The sequence below is a fragment of the Salmo salar genome, chromosome ssa20 (genome assembly GCF_905237065.1).
Source record: "Salmo salar chromosome ssa20, Ssal_v3.1, whole genome shotgun sequence".
Classification (NCBI taxonomy): Eukaryota; Metazoa; Chordata; class Actinopteri; order Salmoniformes; family Salmonidae; genus Salmo; species Salmo salar.
This window is the reverse complement of record NC_059461.1, coordinates 80,525,072-80,546,830: the sequence shown is the minus strand read 5'-3', so window position 1 is coordinate 80,546,830 and position 21,759 is coordinate 80,525,072. Positions and strand designations below refer to the sequence as shown.

The following is a 21,759-nucleotide window of genomic DNA, read 5'->3' as shown; positions in this document are numbered from 1 at the left end:
TCTGTTGAACACAGTGTTGTGATGTGTCTGGTCCAGTCTGTTGAACACAGTGTTGTGATGTGTCTGGTCCAGTCTGTTGAACACAGTGATGATGTCTGGTCCAGTCTGTTGAACACAGTGTTGTGATGTGTCTGGTCCAGTCTGTTGAACACAGTGTTGTGATGTGTCTGGTCCAGTCTGTTGAACACAGTGTTGTGATGTGTCTGGTCCAGTCTGTTGAACACAGTGTTGTGATGTGTCTGGTCCAGTCTGTTGAACACAGTGTTGTGATGTGTCTGGTCCAGTCTGTTGAACACAGTGATGTGATGTGATGTGTCTGGTCCAGTCTGTTGAACACAGTGATGTGATGTGTCTGGTCCAGTCTGTTGAACACAGTGATGATGTGCTGGTCCAGTCTGTTGAACACAGTGTTGTGATGTGTCTGGTCCAGTCTGTTGAACACAGTGTTGTGATGTGTCTGGTCCAGTCTGTTGAACACAGTGTTGTGATGTGTCTGGTCCAGTCTGTTGAACACAGTGTTGTGATGTGTCTGGTCCAGTCTGTTGAACACAGTGTTGTGATGTGTCTGGTCCAGTCTGTTGAACACAGTGTTGTGATGTGTCTGGTCCAGTCTGTTGAACACAGTGTTGTGATGTGTCTGGTCCAGTCTGTTGAACACAGTGTTGTGATGTGTCTGGTCCAGTCTGTTGAACACAGTGTTGTGATGTGTCTGGTCCAGTCTGTTGAACACAGTGTGTGATGTGTCTGGTCCAGTCTGTTGAACACAGTGTTGTGATGTGTCTGGTCCAGTCTGTTGAACACAGTGTTGTGATGTGTCTGGTCCAGTCTGTTGAACACAGTGTTGTGATGTGTCTGGTCCAGTCTGTTGAACACAGTGTTGTGATGTGTCTGGTCCAGTCTGTTGAACACAGTGATGTGTCTGGTCCAGTCTGTTGAACACAGTGTTGTGATGTGTCTGGTCCAGTCTGTTGAACACAGTGATGTGTCTGGTCCAGTCTGTTGAACACAGTGTTGTGATGTGTCTGGTCCAGTCTGTTGAACACAGTGTTGTGATGTGTCTGGTCCAGTCTGTTGAACACAGTGTTGTGATGTGTCTGGTCCAGTCTGTTGAACACAGTGTTGTGATGTGTCTGGTCCAGTCTGTTGAACACAGTGTTGTGATGTGTCTGGTCCAGTCTGTTGAACACAGTGTTGTGATGTGTCTGGTCCAGTCTGTTGAACACAGTGATGTGTCTGGTCCAGTCTGTTGAACACAGTGATGTGTCTGGTCCAGTCTGTTGAACACAGTGATGTGTCTGGTCCAGTCTGTTGAACACAGTGATGTGTCTGGTCCAGTCTGTTGAACACAGTGTTGTGTCTGGTCCAGTCTGTTGAACACAGTGATGTGTCTGGTCCAGTCTGTTGAACACAGTGATGTGTCTGGTCCAGTCTGTTGAACACAGTGTTGTGATGTGTCTGGTCCAGTCTGTTGAACACAGTGTTGTGATGTGTCTGGTCCAGTCTGTTGAACACAGTGTTGTGATGTGTCTGGTCCAGTCTGTTGAACACAGTGTTGTGATGTGTCTGGTCCAGTCTGTTGAACACAGTGTTGTGATGTGTCTGGTCCAGTCTGTTGAACACAGTGATGTGTCTGGTCCAGTCTGTTGAACACAGTGTTGTGATGTGTCTGGTCCAGTCTGTTGAACACAGTGTTGTGATGTGTCTGGTCCAGTCTGTTGAACACAGTGTTGTGATGTGTCTGGTCCAGTCTGTTGAACACAGTGTTGTGATGTGTCTGGTCCAGTCTGTTGAACACAGTGTTGTGATGTGTCTGGTCCAGTCTGTTGAACACAGTGTTGTGATGTGTCTGGTCCAGTCTGTTGAACACAGTGTTGTGATGTGTCTGGTCCAGTCTGTTGAACACAGTGTTGTGATGTGTCTGGTCCAGTCTGTTGAACACAGTGTTGTGATGTGTCTGGTCCAGTCTGTTGAACACAGTGTTGTGATGTGTCTGGTCCAGTCTGTTGAACACAGTGTTGTGATGTGTCTGGTCCAGTCTGTTGAACACAGTGTTGTGATGTGTCTGGTCCAGTCTGTTGAACACAGTGTTGTGATGTGTCTGGTCCAGTCTGTTGAACACAGTGTTGTGATGTGTCTGGTCCAGTCTGTTGAACACAGTGTTGTGATGTGTCTGGTCCAGTCTGTTGAACACAGTGTTGTGATGTGTCTGGTCCAGTCTGTTGAACACAGTGATGATGTCTGGTCCAGTCTGTTGAACACAGTGATGTGATGTGTCTGGTCCAGTCTGTTGAACACAGTGTTGTGATGTGTCTGGTCCAGTCTGTTGAACACAGTGTTGTGATGTGTCTGGTCCAGTCTGTTGAACACAGTGATGTGATGTGTCTGGTCCAGTCTGTTGAACACAGTGTTGTGATGTGTCTGGTCCAGTCTGTTGAACGAGGTGATGTGTCTGGTCCAGTCTGTTGAACACAGTGATGTGATGTGTCTGGTCCAGTCTGTTGAACACAGTGATGATGTCTGGTCCAGTCTGTTGAACACAGTGATGTGATGTGTCTGGTCCAGTCTGTTGAACACAGTGTTGTGATGTGTCTGGTCCAGTCTGTTGAACACAGTGTTGTGATGTGTCTGGTCCAGTCTGTTGAACACAGTGTTGTGATGTGTCTGGTCCAGTCTGTTGAACACAGTGTTGTGATGTGTCTGGTCCAGTCTGTTGAACACAGTGTTGTGATGTGTCTGGTCCAGTCTGTTGAACACAGTGTTGTGATGTGTCTGGTCCAGTCTGTTGAACACAGTGTTGTGATGTGTCTGGTCCAGTCTGTTGAACACAGTGTTGTGATGTGTCTGGTCCAGTCTGTTGAACACAGTGATGTGTCTGGTCCAGTCTGTTGAACACAGTGATGTGTCTGGTCCAGTCTGTTGAACACAGTGTTGTGATGTGTCTGGTCCAGTCTGTTGAACACAGTGTTGTGATGTGTCTGGTCCAGTCTGTTGAACACAGTGTTGTGATGTGTCTGGTCCAGTCTGTTGAACACAGTGTTGTGATGTGTCTGGTCCAGTCTGTTGAACACAGTGTTGTGATGTGTCTGGTCCAGTCTGTTGAACACAGTGATGTGTCTGGTCCAGTCTGTTGAACACAGTGATGTGATGTGTCTGGTCCAGTCTGTTGAACACAGTGATGATGTCTGGTCCAGTCTGTTGAACACAGTGATGTGATGTTTCTGGTCCAGTCTGTTGAACACAGTGTTGTGATGTGTCTGGTCCAGTCTGTTGAACACAGTGATGTGATGTGTCTGGTCCAGTCTGTTGAACACAGTGTTGTGATGTGTCTGGTCCAGTCTGTTGAACACAGTGATGTGTCTGGTCCAGTCTGTTGAACACAGTGATGTGTCTGGTCCAGTCTGTTGAACACAGTGATGTGTCTGGTCCAGTCTGTTGAACACAGTGATGTGTCTGGTCCAGTCTGTTGAACACAGTGTTGTGTCTGGTCCAGTCTGTTGAACACAGTGATGTGTCTGGTCCAGTCTGTTGAACACAGTGATGTGTCTGGTCCAGTCTGTTGAACACAGTGATGTGATGTGTCTGGTCCAGTCTGTTGAACACAGTGATGTGTTGAGTCTGGTCCAGTCTGTTGAACACAGTGTTGTGATGTGTCTGGTCCAGTCTGTTGAACACAGTGTTGTGATGTGTCTGGTCCAGTCTGTTGAACACAGTGTTGTGATGTGTCTGGTCCAGTCTGTTGAACACAGTGTTGTGATGTGTCTGGTCCAGTCTGTTGAACACAGTGTTGTGATGTGTCTGGTCCAGTCTGTTGAACACAGTGTTGTGATGTGTCTGGTCCAGTCTGTTGAACACAGTGTTGTGATGTGTCTGGTCCAGTCTGTTGAACACAGTGTTGTGATGTGTCTGGTCCAGTCTGTTGAACACAGTGTTGTGATGTGTCTGGTCCAGTCTGTTGAACACAGTGTTGTGATGTGTCTGGTCCAGTCTGTTGAACACAGTGTTGTGATGTGTCTGGTCCAGTCTGTTGAACACAGTGTTGTGATGTGTCTGGTCCAGTCTGTTGAACACAGTGTTGTGATGTGTCTGGTCCAGTCTGTTGAACACAGTGATGTGATGTGTCTGGTCCAGTCTGTTGAACACAGTGATGTGATGTGTCTGGTCCAGTCTGTTGAACACAGTGATGATGTCTGGTCCAGTCTGTTGAACACAGTGATGTGATGTGTCTGGTCCAGTCTGTTGAACACAGTGTTGTGATGTGTCTGGTCCAGTCTGTTGAACGAGGTGATGTGTCTGGTCCAGTCTGTTGAACACAGTGTTGTGATGTGTCTGGTCCAGTCTGTTGAACACAGTGTTGTGATGTGTCTGGTCCAGTCTGTTGAACACAGTGTTGTGATGTGTCTGGTCCAGTCTGTTGAACACAGTGGATGTGTTCTGGTCCAGTCTGTTGAACACAGTGTTGTGATGTGTCTGGTCCAGTCTGTTGAACACAGTGTTGTGATGTGTCTGGTCCAGTCTGTTGAACACAGTGTTGTGATGTGTCTGGTCCAGTCTGTTGAACACAGTGTTGTGATGTGTCTGGTCCAGTCTGTTGAACACAGTGTTGTGATGTGTCTGGTCCAGTCTGTTGAACACAGTGTTGTGATGTGTCTGGTCCAGTCTGTTGAACACAGTGTTGTGATGTGTCTGGTCCAGTCTGTTGAACACAGTGATGTGTCTGGTCCAGTCTGTTGAACACAGTGATGTGTCTGGTCCAGTCTGTTGAACACAGTGATGTGTCTGGTCCAGTCTGTTGAACACAGTGTTGTGATGTGTCTGGTCCAGTCTGTTGAACACAGTGTTGTGATGTGTCTGGTCCAGTCTGTTGAACACAGTGTTGTGATGTGTCTGGTCCAGTCTGTTGAACACAGTGATGTGTCTGGTCCAGTCTGTTGAACACAGTGTTGTGATGTGTCTGGTCCAGTCTGTTGAACACAGTGATGTGTCTGGTCCAGTCTGTTGAACACAGGGATGTGATGTGTCTGGTCCAGTCTGTTGAACACAGTGATGATGTCTGGTCCAGTCTGTTGAACACAGTGATGTGATGATTCTGGTCCAGTCTGTTGAACACAGTGTTGTGATGTGTCTGGTCCAGTCTGTTGAACACAGTGTTGTGATGTGTCTGGTCCAGTCTGTTGAACACAGTGTTGTGATGTGTCTGGTCCAGTCTGTTGAACACAGTGATGTGTCTGGTCCAGTCTGTTGAACACAGTGTGTGATGTGTCTGGTCCAGTCTGTTGAACACAGTGTGTGATGTGTCTGGTCCAGTCTGTTGAACACAGTGGTGATGTGTCTGGTCCAGTCTGTTGAACACAGTGTGTGATGTGTCTGGTCCAGTCTGTTGAACACAGTGGATGTGTCTGGTCCAGTCTGTTGAACACAGTGGTGATGTGTCTGGTCCAGTCTGTTGAACACAGTGTTGTGATGTGTCTGGTCCAGTCTGTTGAACACAGTGTTGTGATGTGTCTGGTCCAGTCTGTTGAACACAGTGTTGTGATGTGTCTGGTCCAGTCTGTTGAACACAGTGTTGTGATGTGTCTGGTCCAGTCTGTTGAACACAGTGTTGTGATGTGTCTGGTCCAGTCTGTTGAACACAGTGTTGTGATGTGTCTGGTCCAGTCTGTTGAACACAGTGTTGTGATGTGTCTGGTCCAGTCTGTTGAACACAGTGTTGTGATGTGTCTGGTCCAGTCTGTTGAACACAGTGTTGTGATGTGTCTGGTCCAGTCTGTTGAACACAGTGTTGTGATGTGTCTGGTCCAGTCTGTTGAACACAGTGATGTGATGTGTCTGGTCCAGTCTGTTGAACACAGTGTTGTGATGTGTCTGGTCCAGTCTGTTGAACACAGTGTTGTGATGTGTCTGGTCCAGTCTGTTGAACACAGTGTTGTGATGTGTCTGGTCCAGTCTGTTGAACACAGTGTTGTGATGTGTCTGGTCCAGTCTGTTGAACACAGTGATGTGATGTGTCTGGTCCAGTCTGTTGAACACAGTGATGTGATGTGTCTGGTCCAGTCTGTTGAACACAGTGATGATGTCTGGTCCAGTCTGTTGAACACAGTGATGTGATGTTTCTGGTCCAGTCTGTTGAACACAGTGTTGTGATGTGTCTGGTCCAGTCTGTTGAACACAGTGATGTGTCTGGTCCAGTCTGTTGAACACAGTGTTGTGATGTGTCTGGTCCAGTCTGTTGAACACAGTGTTGTGATGTGTCTGGTCCAGTCTGTTGAACACAGTGTTGTGATGTGTCTGGTCCAGTCTGTTGAACACAGTGTTGTGATGTGTCTGGTCCAGTCTGTTGAACACAGTGTTGTGATGTGTCTGGTCCAGTCTGTTGAACACAGTGTTGTGATGTGTCTGGTCCAGTCTGTTGAACACAGTGTTGTGATGTGTCTGGTCCAGTCTGTTGAACACAGTGTTGTGATGTGTCTGGTCCAGTCTGTTGAACACAGTGTTGTGATGTGTCTGGTCCAGTCTGTTGAACACAGTGTTGTGATGTGTCTGGTCCAGTCTGTTGAACACAGTGATGTGATGTGATGTGTCTGGTCCAGTCTGTTGAACACAGTGATGTGATGTGTCTGGTCCAGTCTGTTGAACACAGTGTTGTGATGTGTCTGGTCCAGTCTGTTGAACACAGTGTTGTGATGTGTCTGGTCCAGTCTGTTGAACACAGTGATGTGTCTGGTCCAGTCTGTTGAACACAGTGTTGTGATGTGTCTGGTCCAGTCTGTTGAACACAGTGATGTGTCTGGTCCAGTCTGTTGAACACAGTGATGTGATGTGTCTGGTCCAGTCTGTTGAACACAGTGTTGTGATGTGTCTGGTCCAGTCTGTTGAACACAGTGGATGTGTCTGGTCCAGTCTGTTGAACACAGTGTTGTGATGTGTCTGGTCCAGTCTGTTGAACACAGTGATGTGTCTGGTCCAGTCTGTTGAACACAGTGTTGTGATGTGTCTGGTCCAGTCTGTTGAACACAGTGTTGTGATGTGTCTGGTCCAGTCTGTTGAACACAGTGTTGTGATGTGTCTGGTCCAGTCTGTTGAACACAGTGTTGTGATGTGTCTGGTCCAGTCTGTTGAACACAGTGTTGTGATGTGTCTGGTCCAGTCTGTTGAACACAGTGTTGTGATGTGTCTGGTCCAGTCTGTTGAACACAGTGTTGTGATGTGTCTGGTCCAGTCTGTTGAACACAGTGTTGTGATGTGTCTGGTCCAGTCTGTTGAACACAGTGTTGTGATGTGTCTGGTCCAGTCTGTTGAACACAGTGTTGTGATGTGTCTGGTCCAGTCTGTTGAACACAGTGTTGTGATGTGTCTGGTCCAGTCTGTTGAACACAGTGTTGTGATGTGTCTGGTCCAGTCTGTTGAACACAGTGTTGTGATGTGTCTGGTCCAGTCTGTTGAACACAGTGTTGTGATGTGTCTGGTCCAGTCTGTTGAACACAGTGATGTGATGTGTCTGGTCCAGTCTGTTGAACACAGTGATGATGTCTGGTCCAGTCTGTTGAACACAGTGATGTGATGTGTCTGGTCCAGTCTGTTGAACACAGTGTTGTGATGTGTCTGGTCCAGTCTGTTGAACACAGTGTTGTGATGTGTCTGGTCCAGTCTGTTGAACACAGTGTTGTGATGTGTCTGGTCCAGTCTGTTGAACACAGTGTTGTGATGTGTCTGGTCCAGTCTGTTGAACACAGTGTTGTGATGTGTCTGGTCCAGTCTGTTGAACACAGTGTTGTGATGTGTCTGGTCCAGTCTGTTGAACACAGTGTTGTGATGTGTCTGGTCCAGTCTGTTGAACACAGTGTTGTGATGTGTCTGGTCCAGTCTGTTGAACACAGTGTTGTGATGTGTCTGGTCCAGTCTGTTGAACACAGTGTTGTGATGTGTCTGGTCCAGTCTGTTGAACACAGTGTTGTGATGTGTCTGGTCCAGTCTGTTGAACACAGTGTTGTGATGTGTCTGGTCCAGTCTGTTGAACACAGTGTTGTGATGTGTCTGGTCCAGTCTGTTGAACACAGTGTTGTGATGTGTCTGGTCCAGTCTGTTGAACACAGTGTTGTGATGTGTCTGGTCCAGTCTGTTGAACACAGTGTGTGATGTGTCTGGTCCAGTCTGTTGAACACAGTGTTGTGATGTGTCTGGTCCAGTCTGTTGAACACAGTGTTGTGATGTGTCTGGTCCAGTCTGTTGAACACAGTGTTGTGATGTGTCTGGTCCAGTCTGTTGAACACAGTGTTGTGATGTGTCTGGTCCAGTCTGTTGAACACAGTGTTGTGATGTGTCTGGTCCAGTCTGTTGAACACAGTGTTGTGATGTGTCTGGTCCAGTCTGTTGAACACAGTGTTGTGATGTGTCTGGTCCAGTCTGTTGAACACAGTGTTGATGTGTCGGTCCAGTCTGTTGAACACAGTGTTGTGATGTGTCTGGTCCAGTCTGTTGAACACAGTGTTGTGATGTGTCTGGTCCAGTCTGTTGAACACAGTGTTGTGATGTGTCTGGTCCAGTCTGTTGAACACAGTGTTGTGATGTGTCTGGTCCAGTCTGTTGAACACAGTGTTGTGATGTGTCTGGTCCAGTCTGTTGAACACAGTGTTGTGATGTGTCTGGTCCAGTCTGTTGAACACAGTGTTGTGATGTGTCTGGTCCAGTCTGTTGAACACAGTGTTGTGATGTGTCTGGTCCAGTCTGTTGAACACAGTGTTGTGATGTGTCTGGTCCAGTCTGTTGAACACAGTGTTGTGATGTGTCTGGTCCAGTCTGTTGAACACAGTGTTGTGATGTGTCTGGTCCAGTCTGTTGAACACAGTGTTGTGATGTGTCTGGTCCAGTCTGTTGAACACAGTGTTGTGATGTGTCTGGTCCAGTCTGTTGAACACAGTGATGTGATGTGTCTGGTCCAGTCTGTTGAACACAGTGTTGTGATGTGTCTGGTCCAGTCTGTTGAACACAGTGTTGTGATGTGTCTGGTCCAGTCTGTTGAACACAGTGTTGTGATGTGTCTGGTCCAGTCTGTTGAACACAGTGTTGTGATGTGTCTGGTCCAGTCTGTTGAACACAGTGTTGTGATGTGTCTGGTCCAGTCTGTTGAACACAGTGTTGTGATGTGTCTGGTCCAGTCTGTTGAACACAGTGTTGTGATGTGTCTGGTCCAGTCTGTTGAACACAGTGTTGTGATGTGTCTGGTCCAGTCTGTTGAACACAGTGTTGTGATGTGTCTGGTCCAGTCTGTTGAACACAGTGTTGTGATGTGTCTGGTCCAGTCTGTTGAACACAGTGTTGTGATGTGTCTGGTCCAGTCTGTTGAACACAGTGTTGTGATGTGTCTGGTCCAGTCTGTTGAACACAGTGTGATGTGTGTCTGGTCCAGTCTGTTGAACACAGTGTTGTGATGTGTCTGGTCCAGTCTGTTGAACACAGTGTTGTGATGTGTCTGGTCCAGTCTGTTGAACACAGTGTTGTGATGTGTCTGGTCCAGTCTGTTGAACACAGTGGATGTGTCTGGTCCAGTCTGTTGAACACAGTGATGTGTCTGGTCCAGTCTGTTGAACACAGTGATGTGTTTGTCTGGTCCAGTCTGTTGAACACAGTGTTGTGATGTGTCTGGTCCAGTCTGTTGAACACAGTGATGTGTCTGGTCCAGTCTGTTGAACACAGTGTTGTGATGTGTCTGGTCCAGTCTGTTGAACACAGTGTTGTGATGTGTCTGGTCCAGTCTGTTGAACACAGTGTTGTGATGTGTCTGGTCCAGTCTGTTGAACACAGTGTTGTGATGTGTCTGGTCCAGTCTGTTGAACACAGTGTTGTGATGTGTCTGGTCCAGTCTGTTGAACACAGTGTTGTGATGTGTCTGGTCCAGTCTGTTGAACACAGTGTTGTGATGTGTCTGGTCCAGTCTGTTGAACACAGTGTTGTGATGTGTCTGGTCCAGTCTGTTGAACACAGTGTTGTGATGTGTCTGGTCCAGTCTGTTGAACACAGTGTTGTGATGTGTCTGGTCCAGTCTGTTGAACACAGTGTTGTGATGTGTCTGGTCCAGTCTGTTGAACACAGTGTTGTGATGTGTCTGGTCCAGTCTGTTGAACACAGTGTTGTGATGTGTCTGGTCCAGTCTGTTGAACACAGTGTTGTGATGTGTCTGGTCCAGTCTGTTGAACACAGTGTTGTGATGTGTCTGGTCCAGTCTGTTGAACACAGTGTTGTGATGTGTCTGGTCCAGTCTGTTGAACACAGTGTTGTGATGTGTCTGGTCCAGTCTGTTGAACACAGTGTTGTGATGTGTCTGGTCCAGTCTGTTGAACACAGTGTTGTGATGTGTCTGGTCCAGTCTGTTGAACACAGTGTTGTGATGTGTCTGGTCCAGTCTGTTGAACACAGTGTTGTGATGTGTCTGGTCCAGTCTGTTGAACACAGTGTTGTGATGTGTCTGGTCCAGTCTGTTGAACACAGTGTTGTGATGTGTCTGGTCCAGTCTGTTGAACACAGTGTTGTGATGTGTCTGGTCCAGTCTGTTGAACACAGTGATGTGATGTGTCTGGTCCAGTCTGTTGAACACAGTGTTGTGATGTGTCTGGTCCAGTCTGTTGAACACAGTGATGTGATGTGTCTGGTCCAGTCTGTTGAACACAGTGTTGTGATGTGTCTGGTCCAGTCTGTTGAACACAGTGTTGTGATGTGTCTGGTCCAGTCTGTTGAACACAGTGTTGTGATGTGTCTGGTCCAGTCTGTTGAACACAGTGTTGTGATGTGTCTGGTCCAGTCTGTTGAACACAGTGTTGTGATGTGTCTGGTCCAGTCTGTTGAACACAGTGTTGTGATGTGTCTGGTCCAGTCTGTTGAACACAGTGTTGTGATGTGTCTGGTCCAGTCTGTTGAACACAGTGTTGTGATGTGTCTGGTCCAGTCTGTTGAACACAGTGTTGTGATGTGTCTGGTCCAGTCTGTTGAACACAGTGTTGTGATGTGTCTGGTCCAGTCTGTTGAACACAGTGTTGTGATGTGTCTGGTCCAGTCTGTTGAACACAGTGATGTGTCTGGTCCAGTCTGTTGAACACAGTGATGTGTCTGGTCCAGTCTGTTGAACACAGTGATGTGTCTGGTCCAGTCTGTTGAACACAGTGATGTGATGTGTCTGGTCCAGTCTGTTGAACACAGTGTTGTGATGTGTCTGGTCCAGTCTGTTGAACACAGTGTTGTGATGTGTCTGGTCCAGTCTGTTGAACACAGTGTTGTGATGTGTCTGGTCCAGTCTGTTGAACACAGTGTTGTGATGTGTCTGGTCCAGTCTGTTGAACACAGTGTTGTGATGTGTCTGGTCCAGTCTGTTGAACACAGTGTTGTGATGTGTCTGGTCCAGTCTGTTGAACACAGTGTTGTGATGTGTCTGGTCCAGTCTGTTGAACACAGTGTTGTGATGTGTCTGGTCCAGTCTGTTGAACACAGTGTTGTGATGTGTCTGGTCCAGTCTGTTGAACACAGTGTTGTGATGTGTCTGGTCCAGTCTGTTGAACACAGTGTTGTGATGTGTCTGGTCCAGTCTGTTGAACACAGTGTTGTGATGTGTCTGGTCCAGTCTGTTGAACACAGTGTTGTGATGTGTCTGGTCCAGTCTGTTGAACACAGTGTTGTGATGTGTCTGGTCCAGTCTGTTGAACACAGTGATGTGTCTGGTCCAGTCTGTTGAACACAGTGTTGTGATGTGTCTGGTCCAGTCTGTTGAACACAGTGTTGTGATGTGTCTGGTCCAGTCTGTTGAACACAGTGTTGTGATGTGTCTGGTCCAGTCTGTTGAACACAGTGTTGTGATGTGTCTGGTCCAGTCTGTTGAACACAGTGTTGTGATGTGTCTGGTCCAGTCTGTTGAACACAGTGTTGTGATGTGTCTGGTCCAGTCTGTTGAACACAGTGTTGTGATGTGTCTGGTCCAGTCTGTTGAACACAGTGTTGTGATGTGTCTGGTCCAGTCTGTTGAACACAGTGATGTGATGTGTCTGGTCCAGTCTGTTGAACACAGTGATGATGTCTGGTCCAGTCTGTTGAACACAGTGATGTGATGTGTCTGGTCCAGTCTGTTGAACACAGTGTTGTGATGTGTCTGGTCCAGTCTGTTGAACACAGTGTTGTGATGTGTCTGGTCCAGTCTGTTGAACACAGTGTTGTGATGTGTCTGGTCCAGTCTGTTGAACACAGTGTTGTGATGTGTCTGGTCCAGTCTGTTGAACACAGTGTTGTGATGTGTCTGGTCCAGTCTGTTGAACACAGTGTTGTGATGTGTCTGGTCCAGTCTGTTGAACACAGTGTTGTGATGTGTCTGGTCCAGTCTGTTGAACACAGTGTTGTGATGTGTCTGGTCCAGTCTGTTGAACACAGTGTTGTGATGTGTCTGGTCCAGTCTGTTGAACACAGTGTTGTGATGTGTCTGGTCCAGTCTGTTGAACACAGTGTTGTGATGTGTCTGGTCCAGTCTGTTGAACACAGTGATGTGTCTGGTCCAGTCTGTTGAACACAGTGATGTGTCTGGTCCAGTCTGTTGAACACAGTGATGTGTCTGGTCCAGTCTGTTGAACACAGTGTGTATGTGTCTGGTCCAGTCTGTTGAACACAGTGTTGTGATGTGTCTGGTCCAGTCTGTTGAACACAGTGATGTGTCTGGTCCAGTCTGTTGAACACAGTGATGTGTCTGGTCCAGTCTGTTGAACACAGTGTTGTGATGTGTCTGGTCCAGTCTGTTGAACACAGTGTTGTGATGTGTCTGGTCCAGTCTGTTGAACACAGTGTTGTGATGTGTCTGGTCCAGTCTGTTGAACACAGTGTTGTGATGTGTCTGGTCCAGTCTGTTGAACACAGTGTTGTGATGTGTCTGGTCCAGTCTGTTGAACACAGTGTTGTGATGTGTCTGGTCCAGTCTGTTGAACACAGTGTTGTGATGTGTCTGGTCCAGTCTGTTGAACACAGTGTTGTGATGTGTCTGGTCCAGTCTGTTGAACACAGTGTTGTGATGTGTCTGGTCCAGTCTGTTGAACACAGTGTTGTGATGTGTCTGGTCCAGTCTGTTGAACACAGTGTTGTGATGTGTCTGGTCCAGTCTGTTGAACACAGTGTGATGTGTCTGGTCCAGTCTGTTGAACACAGTGTTGTGATGTGTCTGGTCCAGTCTGTTGAACACAGTGTTGTGATGTGTCTGGTCCAGTCTGTTGAACACAGTGATGTGATGTGTCTGGTCCAGTCTGTTGAACACAGTTTTGTGATGTGTCTGGTCCAGTCTGTTGAACACAGTGTTGTGATGTGTCTGGTCCAGTCTGTTGAACACAGTGTTGTGATGTGTCTGGTCCAGTCTGTTGAACACAGTGTTGTTATGTGTCTGGTCCAGTCTGTTGAACACAGTGTTGTGATGTGTCTGGTCCAGTCTGTTGAACACAGTGTTGTGATGTGTCTGGTCCAGTCTGTTGAACACAGTGTTGTGATGTGTCTGGTCCAGTCTGTTGAACACAGTGTTGTGATGTGTCTGGTCCAGTCTGTTGAACACAGTGTTGTGATGTGTCTGGTCCAGTCTGTTGAACACAGTGTTGTGATGTGTCTGGTCCAGTCTGTTGAACTCAGTGATGTGATGTGTCTGGTCCAGTCTGTTGAACACAGTGATGTGATGTGTCTGGTCCAGTCTGTTGAACACAGTGATGTGATCTGTCTGGTCCAGTCTGTTGAACACAGTGTTGTGATGTGTCTGGTCCAGTCTGTTGAACACAGTGATGTGTCTGGTCCAGTCTGTTGAACACAGGGATGTGATGTGTCTGGTCCAGTCTGTTGAACACAGTGATGATGTCTGGTCCAGTCTGTTTAACACAGTGAAGTGTCTGGTCCAGTCTGTTGAACACAGTGTTGTGATGTGTCTGGTCCAGTCTGTTGAACACAGTGTTGTGATGTGTCTGGTCCAGTCTGTTGAACACAGTGTTGTGATGTGTCTGGTCCAGTCTGTTGAACACAGTGATGTGATGTGTCTGGTCCAGTCTGTTGAACACAGTGTTGTGTTGTGTCTGGTCCAGTCTGTTGAACACAGTGTTGTGATGTGTCTGGTCCAGTCTGTTGAACACAGTGATGTGATGTGTCTGGTCCAGTCTGTTGAACACAGTGTTGTGATGTGTCTGGTCCAGTCTGTTGAACACAGTGTTGTGATGTGTCATGTATTGTCTCTGAGAGGGAGGAAAGATACACTTTTACCTCTGACCAACTACAACAAGCAGCAACAGAGAAACGTCACACATCTTCCCCTCCACCACACACACACGCTTGCCGTCAGTCCCAGTCTCTCTATAAGAGCTGGGAGAACATTTAACTTTTCTCATTTTCCCAAGGTCACCTTGAAGGTTTTCTACTGGCTGACTAAGAAACTCGCACACGCAGTGTTGGTGCATTGGAAGGAGGAAGGCTGAATTATTTCTGTTATCAATGTCTCCCTTCACTGAAGCACAGACCACAATATGTACTCCTTTGAAATGACTTTTATTTTTTGTGTGTAAGCACCTGTGTGTGTGTGTGTGTGTGTGTTATTACTCTTGTTCTGTCTGCTGTGCTGGTAGGCCCGAGGTCTGTACATGGCTGTCTCTCTGTACAAGCTGTCCAGGTCCTGTCTCCAGCTGTCAGGGTTGAGGTGACGGAGGAGCTGCTCCACTGTGTTGAAGGCTGCTATGGTCTGGTCCAACGCCGCTGCTGTCAGGGGAACAGCAGTCACCGCTGGAGCCAACACTGACACACTGTCCTCCTGGAGGAGGGGTGGAGAAGGGGGGGGGGGGTGTCAACAGTTCTGAGCAGGGACACAAGGTATTCTTTAGTCTTTGAGAGCATTCTAGTGTGTCTGTCTGTGTGTGAGTCTATGGAATGCTCAGCACCAGTATCTGAACTGCCCTCTGACTGTGCTTGTGAAAAGTTTACAAAGGTCAGGGGACAACCTTGATCTTTTAAAATCAGCCTAATGACTGGGCACTAGAGCCCTCTATCTCCAGGCTGGGACAAGGAGTATCTCCTGCTGCTGATCAGGAGGGTTAGGGGGTTTGACAAAGGGGCAAACACAGGTAGGTGTGTGTGTGTTTGTGTTGAGCATGCTTGCTTGTCCAACTCACCATCAGGGTCACAGCCTCCCAGTTAGTCTTCGACGCTGTAGGAAGAGAATCATCCTGGAGGAAGGAAGGGGAGAGAATGAAGGAGTGGTATTTGGGTTATTCTGGTGCGTTTACATAACTCCTGTCAGAATGTCAGGATAATCCCTGGTTGAATTCCAGGTGATGGCATCGGGAGCTGGTCAGGCCTTGTCTGTCTGTGTTGGATTAGCATTCATCTGTCTAACATTGTGCTAATGGTAGTTTGCTACAAAGCTGCTGAGATAAATTCACAGACAGTCCCTAATGGTTGAGCAGTGTTCCTCTCCTGGGCCCAGATTCACACAACACTTCTTACGCAATAACTTAACCTCTAGGGGATCTGTGACCTCCCCCATGGGACGGTTGAGCTAACGTGCGCTAATGTGATTAGCATGAGGTTATAAGTAACAAGAATATTTCCCAGGACATAGACATATCTGATAAGGGCAGAACGCTTAAATGGTTATTAATCTAACTGCACTGTCTAATTTACAATAGCTATTACAGTGAAATAATGCCATGCTATTGTTTGAGGACAGTGCACAGTTATGAACTTGAAAATGTATCAATAAACCAATTAGGCACATTTGGGCAGGCTTGATAAAGCATTTTGAACAGAAATGCAATGGTTCATTGGATCAGTCTAACACTTTGCAGATACACTTCTGCCATCTAGAGGCTGAAATCTAAATTACACCTAAACTGGAATAATACATTGTGGCCTTTCTCTTGCATTTCATTATTATCTTTTACCAGATCTAATGTGTTATATTCTCCGACATTCATTTCACATTTCCACAAACTTCAAAGTATTTTCTTTCAAACGGTATCATGAATATGCATATCCTTGCTTCAGGTCCTGAGCTACAGGCAGTTAGATTTGGGTATGTCATTTTAGGTGATTTTTTTTTTTTTTAAAGGGTCTGATCTTAAGAAAAAAATTGAAATTCATAAGATCGTTCGTAAGTGCAATTCCTCAACAATATCTTAAGATTTAATGATTTTATTACGAACTTCTCAAATATCTTCTTACGAATCTTCTTAAGATGTGTGTTGCTAGGCAACCAATTCAGCTAGCTATCTATTTAGCAATGTAAATTATGTTAGCATATTTCCTACTGAGATTACGGTTCTAAAAACAAGTTATTGGGTTTAAAATAATCAATACTGAAACTTGCAGATGAAGTTTGTGAGTGAATTAAACATGTTCAATTGCTTTCATGAGCTTTTTCTCTCACTGCCCTGAGTTTTTAGACAAGGGTTTAGACATCTTGAAATTAAGAACATTTGCAAGAACAAATCCAAAAGCTTATTTTCAAGAATGTAATTTCTTCTTAACTGTTTGCTTAAGGAGAAACATAAGAAATAACGCAAGAACATTTCCAATAAATTTGAGGAATAACAACTTTGCTTAACTTTATTCATATAGACCCCTATAGTGAAGAACAAAATAACAGTTAAGAAGAAATGTGTTCTTAAGAAGGTTTTGTGAATCTGGGCCCTGTCCTCCTCACAGACCCATTCATCAGACACAGAGAGATGAGGTGCTCTATGTAGAGGAGAGGAGAGACACCACACTCACTGTTTGTGAAAAGTGACTTGTGAACACACCCCTTGCAGATGTGCAACTGCCGCTGCTTGATATTCTATGTAATGGCTCTCCTAAAAACACACTCTGCAGTTCATACAGCCTGTTTACTTCAGCTCTGTTAAGTTCATAGTGAACCTGAGGGAACAACTATACATCTGCATAACATGCAGTCTGAACCCACTTAAAAACTATGTGTACTCCGTGTGTGTTCATGTTATGTATGAGTCTGCATGCTGTGTGTGTGTTATACTGTCTTTGTGCATGCTGTGTGTGGGTCTATATTATGTCTGAGCCTTTGAATGTATGTGTGGGTGTGTCATATGAAATCAGAGATGACTTAAAAGTTTAGTGACTAATCTTTTGTCTTATAGCATCTGTTTCTCACGTGCAACCCACAGATACACACTGTGCTTTGACAGGAACCCCTCTGACTTCATACACAGCTGGGTATTGAGCGTGTGTTGTGTGTAGACTTCCTCTTTGCTATGAGGCTCATAAATGAGTAGTGTGTGTGTGTGTGTGTATGTGGCCCTTGCAGCAGCCCCAGATGTGCATTTCAGTTAGCTTCTGACCTTATTAGGCAATAAGCCGTCAGATTCAGTAAACTGTCCCACAGTCCTGTGCTTCAGAGGGGAATGCAGGGACAGCTGGGCTAAGGCCACACACACGCACCTGGGACTTTTAATAGGAAGAACAGTTTACAGTGCCTTTAGAGAGTAGGTCAACAGGGACATGAAACCACGTCTGGTAGCTGGAGAGTCGTGGCAGACTAGGTCCTCCTGGGTAGAAAAGATTTCAGATGGTCACAGGGTAAGAAGGGTTTGGGAAGCAGTGCTTTCAGGGTGAAACAAAAAAGAGATATTGCAATAAAAGTGTTTATTGCCATAATTGACTTGTGTTTCCATGCACCTGCTACTAATAATGTGTCTGTAATACCTCCTCTCAGACATGTTATTTCTGGAGGAGATTAATTGTATCGTTTTGCCACAGACAGTGTTGGTTTCTGGGAATATCTATTTATGTATTTATGGGAAAACCTCAGTGGGTCCCAGAATAGCTGCAGAGCCTGGCAACATCTGGGAGTCTTCAGGAACAGAGTAGTGTTCCTGGATCATATTCCTGCCTGGATGGATCTGTCTGCTGTTCTGAGGAACTCTACCATTTTTTTATCTAGGCAAGTCAGTTAAGAACAAAAAGTATTATTTACAATGACTGCCTACACCAGCCAAACCCGGACGATGCTGGGCCAATTGCGCGCCGACCTATGAGACTCCCAATCCCGTCTGGTTGTGAGAGAGCCTGGAATTGAACCAGGGTGTCTGTAGTAACACCTCTAGCACTGAGATGCAGTGCCTTAGACCGCTGCGCCACTCAGGAGCCCAAATTCACTAAGCCTAAATCACTGGTTCTAGAGGATTCCTCGTTAAGGAAATTAAGAAAAGCACTACAGCATTCAGTCATGGTCATGTTATTGCATTGGGTTGTTGAGCTTGTGTGTGTGTGCGTGTATGTACAGTGCATTCGGAAAGTATTCAGACCTCAACCTTTTCCACACTTTGTTACGTTACAGCCTTTTTCTAAATTTGATGCATTTTTTCCCCCATCAATCTACACACAATAATCCATAATGAAAATAGCCCATAACATTTGAAATATGACATTTACATAAGTATTCAGACCCTTTACTCAATACTTTGTTGAATCACCTTTGGCAGCGATTAAAGCCTTGAGTCTTGGGTATAACGCTACAAGCTTGGCACACCTGTATTTGGGGAGTTTCTCAGATTCTTCTCTGCAGATCCACTCAAGTTCTGTCAGGTTGGATGGGGAGCATCGCTGCAAAGCTATTTTCAGGTCTCTCCAGAGATGTTCGATGGGGTTCAAGTCCGGGCTCTGGCTGGACCACTCAAGGACATTCAGAGACTTGTCCCGAAACCACTCCTGCGTTGTCTTGGCTGTGTGCTTAGGGTCATTGTCCTGTTGGAAGGCAAACCTTCACCCCAGTCTGAGGTCCTGAGAGCTCTGGAGCAGGTTTTCATTAAAGATCTCTCTGTACTTTGCTCCGATCATCTTTCCCTCAATTCTGACTAGTCTTCCAGTCCCTATCACTGAAAAACATCCCCACAGCATGATGCTGCCACCACGCTTCACCGTAGGTATGGTGTCAGGTTTCCTCCAGACGTGACGCTTGGCATTCAGGCCAAAGAGTTCAATCTTGGTTTCATCAGACCAGAGAATCTTATTTCTCATGGTCAGAGTCCTTTAGGTGCCTTTTGGCAAATTCCAAGCGGGCTGTCATGTGCCTTTTACTGAAGAGTGGCTTCCATCTGGCCACTCTACCAAAAAGGCCTGATTGGTGAAGTGCTGCAGAGATGGTTGTCCTTCTGGATCTCACATATCCACAGAGGAACTCTGGAGCTCAGTCAGAGTGACCATCGGGTCTTGGTCACCTCCCTGACCAATGCGCTTCTCTCCCGATTGCTCGGTTTGGACGGGTGGCCAGCTCTAAGAAGAGTCTTAGTGGTTTCAACCTTCTACCATGTAAGAATAATGGGGCCACTGTGTTCTTGGGGACCTTCAATGATGCAGACATTTTTTGATACCCTTCCCCAGACCTGTGCCTCTACATAATCCTGTCTCAGAGCTCCACAAACATTTCCTTCGACCTCATGGCTTGGTTTTTGCTCTGACATGCACTGTCAACTGTGGGACCTTATATAGACAGGTGTGTGCCTTTCCAAATCATGTTCAATGCATTTAATTGACTTCAAGGATGATCAATGGAAACAGGATGCACATGAGCTACATTTCGAGTGTCAGAGCAAAGGGTCTGAATAATTATGTAAATAAGGTATCGTTTTTATATATTTAATACATTTGCAAACATTTTGGCTTTGTCATTATTGGGTATTGTGTGTAGATTGATGAGGGTGTTTTTATTTATTTATAATTAGGTTGTAACAACAACATGTGGAAAAAGTTCAGGGGTCTGAATACTTTCTGAATGGAGGGTTTGGGTTAAAGCAGAATACGTATTGTGGTTTTGTTATGGTTGTTTTGTGGTTATGGTTGTATTGTGGTTATGTTGTTTTGTGTTTGTGGATGTGTTATGGTTGCATTGTGGATGAGTAATGGCTGTATTCTGGTTGTGTAATGGTTGTACTGTGGTTGTGTTGTTTTGTGGTTGTGATGACAAATGACTGATTTTGAGGAACAGACTCTCTCTCGCTCGTAACACTCCCTCTTCGCTCCCTCTCTCTCCTCAAACTCCTTCTCTTTGTTTTGGAGGAGTTATCGGCTGTCAGCATGATAGGATCTGAGACACCTGTTCTCTACCTTTCTCTCTACCTCTTCACCCTCTCTCCCTACTCCACCTTATCTATACAGCAGGGCAGAACAAATTAGAGCTGTTAAATGGAACCTCTTACAGCCCTAGAGGTGGTGGAGGGGAAAGTGTGTGGGTACTGGGAGGCCAATCTAATGGCAGCTTCCCTGTCTGGGAAAGTGTTGGTTTCTCACACACACACGCCCCCATGCACATGCACACGCCCCCACGCACAGGGTGTCACTGTGCTGAGGACACAAAGCAGGCAGCTACACACAAGGACAAAGGAATAACAAAGAACAAAAGGACAACATGAGGCACTGTGGAGAAGGAATAATAACGGACATATGCCTACCTCTCCAGGCGAAAGAGAGGGGAGAGAGATGAGGGGGGAGGAGAGATAGAGAGAGGTGAGAGGGGAGAGAGAGAAGGGAGGGGAGAGAGACATTCAGAATATTTTAGAATGGAGAGGAGTGCAGAGTGGTATGGGATAATGTGTGTTTAAAGTCAAATGCTTTAGAGGGCAAAATAAAAACCTCTTGCTCTCTTCAGTAATGTAATGTGTCTGATAACCAAGGGAACATCTACAACATCTAAATCTTCCACCATTATTCAACTACTGACAAAGCTAATCTTCTTATCCAGACTGGGATTTATAAAGAGTACATACTCAGCCTCCCTCCATCCGTCTACATCCCTCCCTCCCCCTCCTCATTTGTCAAGTTAGACGTCTTACAAAGGAAACAGACGTTAATGGGTTTAGTCATCTAATTGCCACAGCTAGTTACCTCAGGAAGGATTTTGGTAGCACCGTACTTGAACCCTATGTCATACAGACTACATTAGACTGTTATAAGGATGACATAAGAGATTCATTGGCCATTATAACACCAGATTTGGGTCTTTACGTTTCAACACCTTTGTGGAATGAGATGCAGTCACATCCCGATGTTCACTCACCTGTAGAGAGAAGTGGAGTTTGAAGCCAGGCTTGGCCACGAAGTAGTCGTCTGACTTGAAGGAGACTTTGAGGGTGTTGGTTTTGGAGGTAAGACGAGGGGGGACACTCTGACCACACCATCTCCCCCAGACAATAGTACTGGTCTCTGAGATGTCCTCCACCTCCACAAAGTCATATCTGCGAGGGAAGGTTGGAGAGGAGGGGCTCACTAGCTTTCCAATCAATGGATTTAATATATCAACGGATCAATCAATGAATAATCACTTTTCATTAGAAAAGGTATGACTGTTGGCTAGCCAATCACCAGTCACCTCCCTCCCCCTCTTTATAACTTTCCTCATCTCTCCCCTCTCGCTTTCTGTTCCTCTCCCCTCTCGCTTTCTGTTCCTCTCCCCTCTCGCTTTCTGTTCCTCTCCCCTCTCGCTTTCTGTTCCTCTCCCCTCTCGCTTTCTGTTCCTCTCCCCTCTCTCTTGTCTAAAGTGCTTACAAAGACAGATGCCTTTGGTTTGGGGATTAAAAGCCTATTCTCTCTTCTCACCCTCAAGGACATATTCTTCATTACTGCAAAGATGGCAACCTTCATCCATCCCTCCCTCCCTCTCTTTCCCTCCTCTCTTTAGTCTCTGTAGATGTTGATACCCTCAGAGGGATGCCAGCCTACTTTCTTCACTCAATTCTCCCTTTTAATCCGCTACAAACTCAGCCAACTTTCTCTCTC

At 46.2% G+C, this 21,759-nt stretch overlaps 1 protein-coding gene across 1 annotated transcript in view; it reads right to left on the bottom strand.

Moving 5' to 3' along the window:
* LOC106581363 (platelet-derived growth factor D) overlaps window positions 1-21,759 on the bottom strand; it is a 99,026-nt gene that overhangs the window by 46,055 nt on the left and 31,212 nt on the right. The window contains exons 3-5 of the mRNA XM_014163376.2: window positions 21,041-21,218; window positions 15,147-15,200; window positions 14,581-14,788 (exon numbers count right to left, since the gene is read on the bottom strand). Coding sequence (XP_014018851.2) covers window positions 14,581-14,788; window positions 15,147-15,200; window positions 21,041-21,218 — 440 coding nt within the window. The remainder of the gene's footprint in view (window positions 1-14,580; window positions 14,789-15,146; window positions 15,201-21,040; window positions 21,219-21,759) is intronic.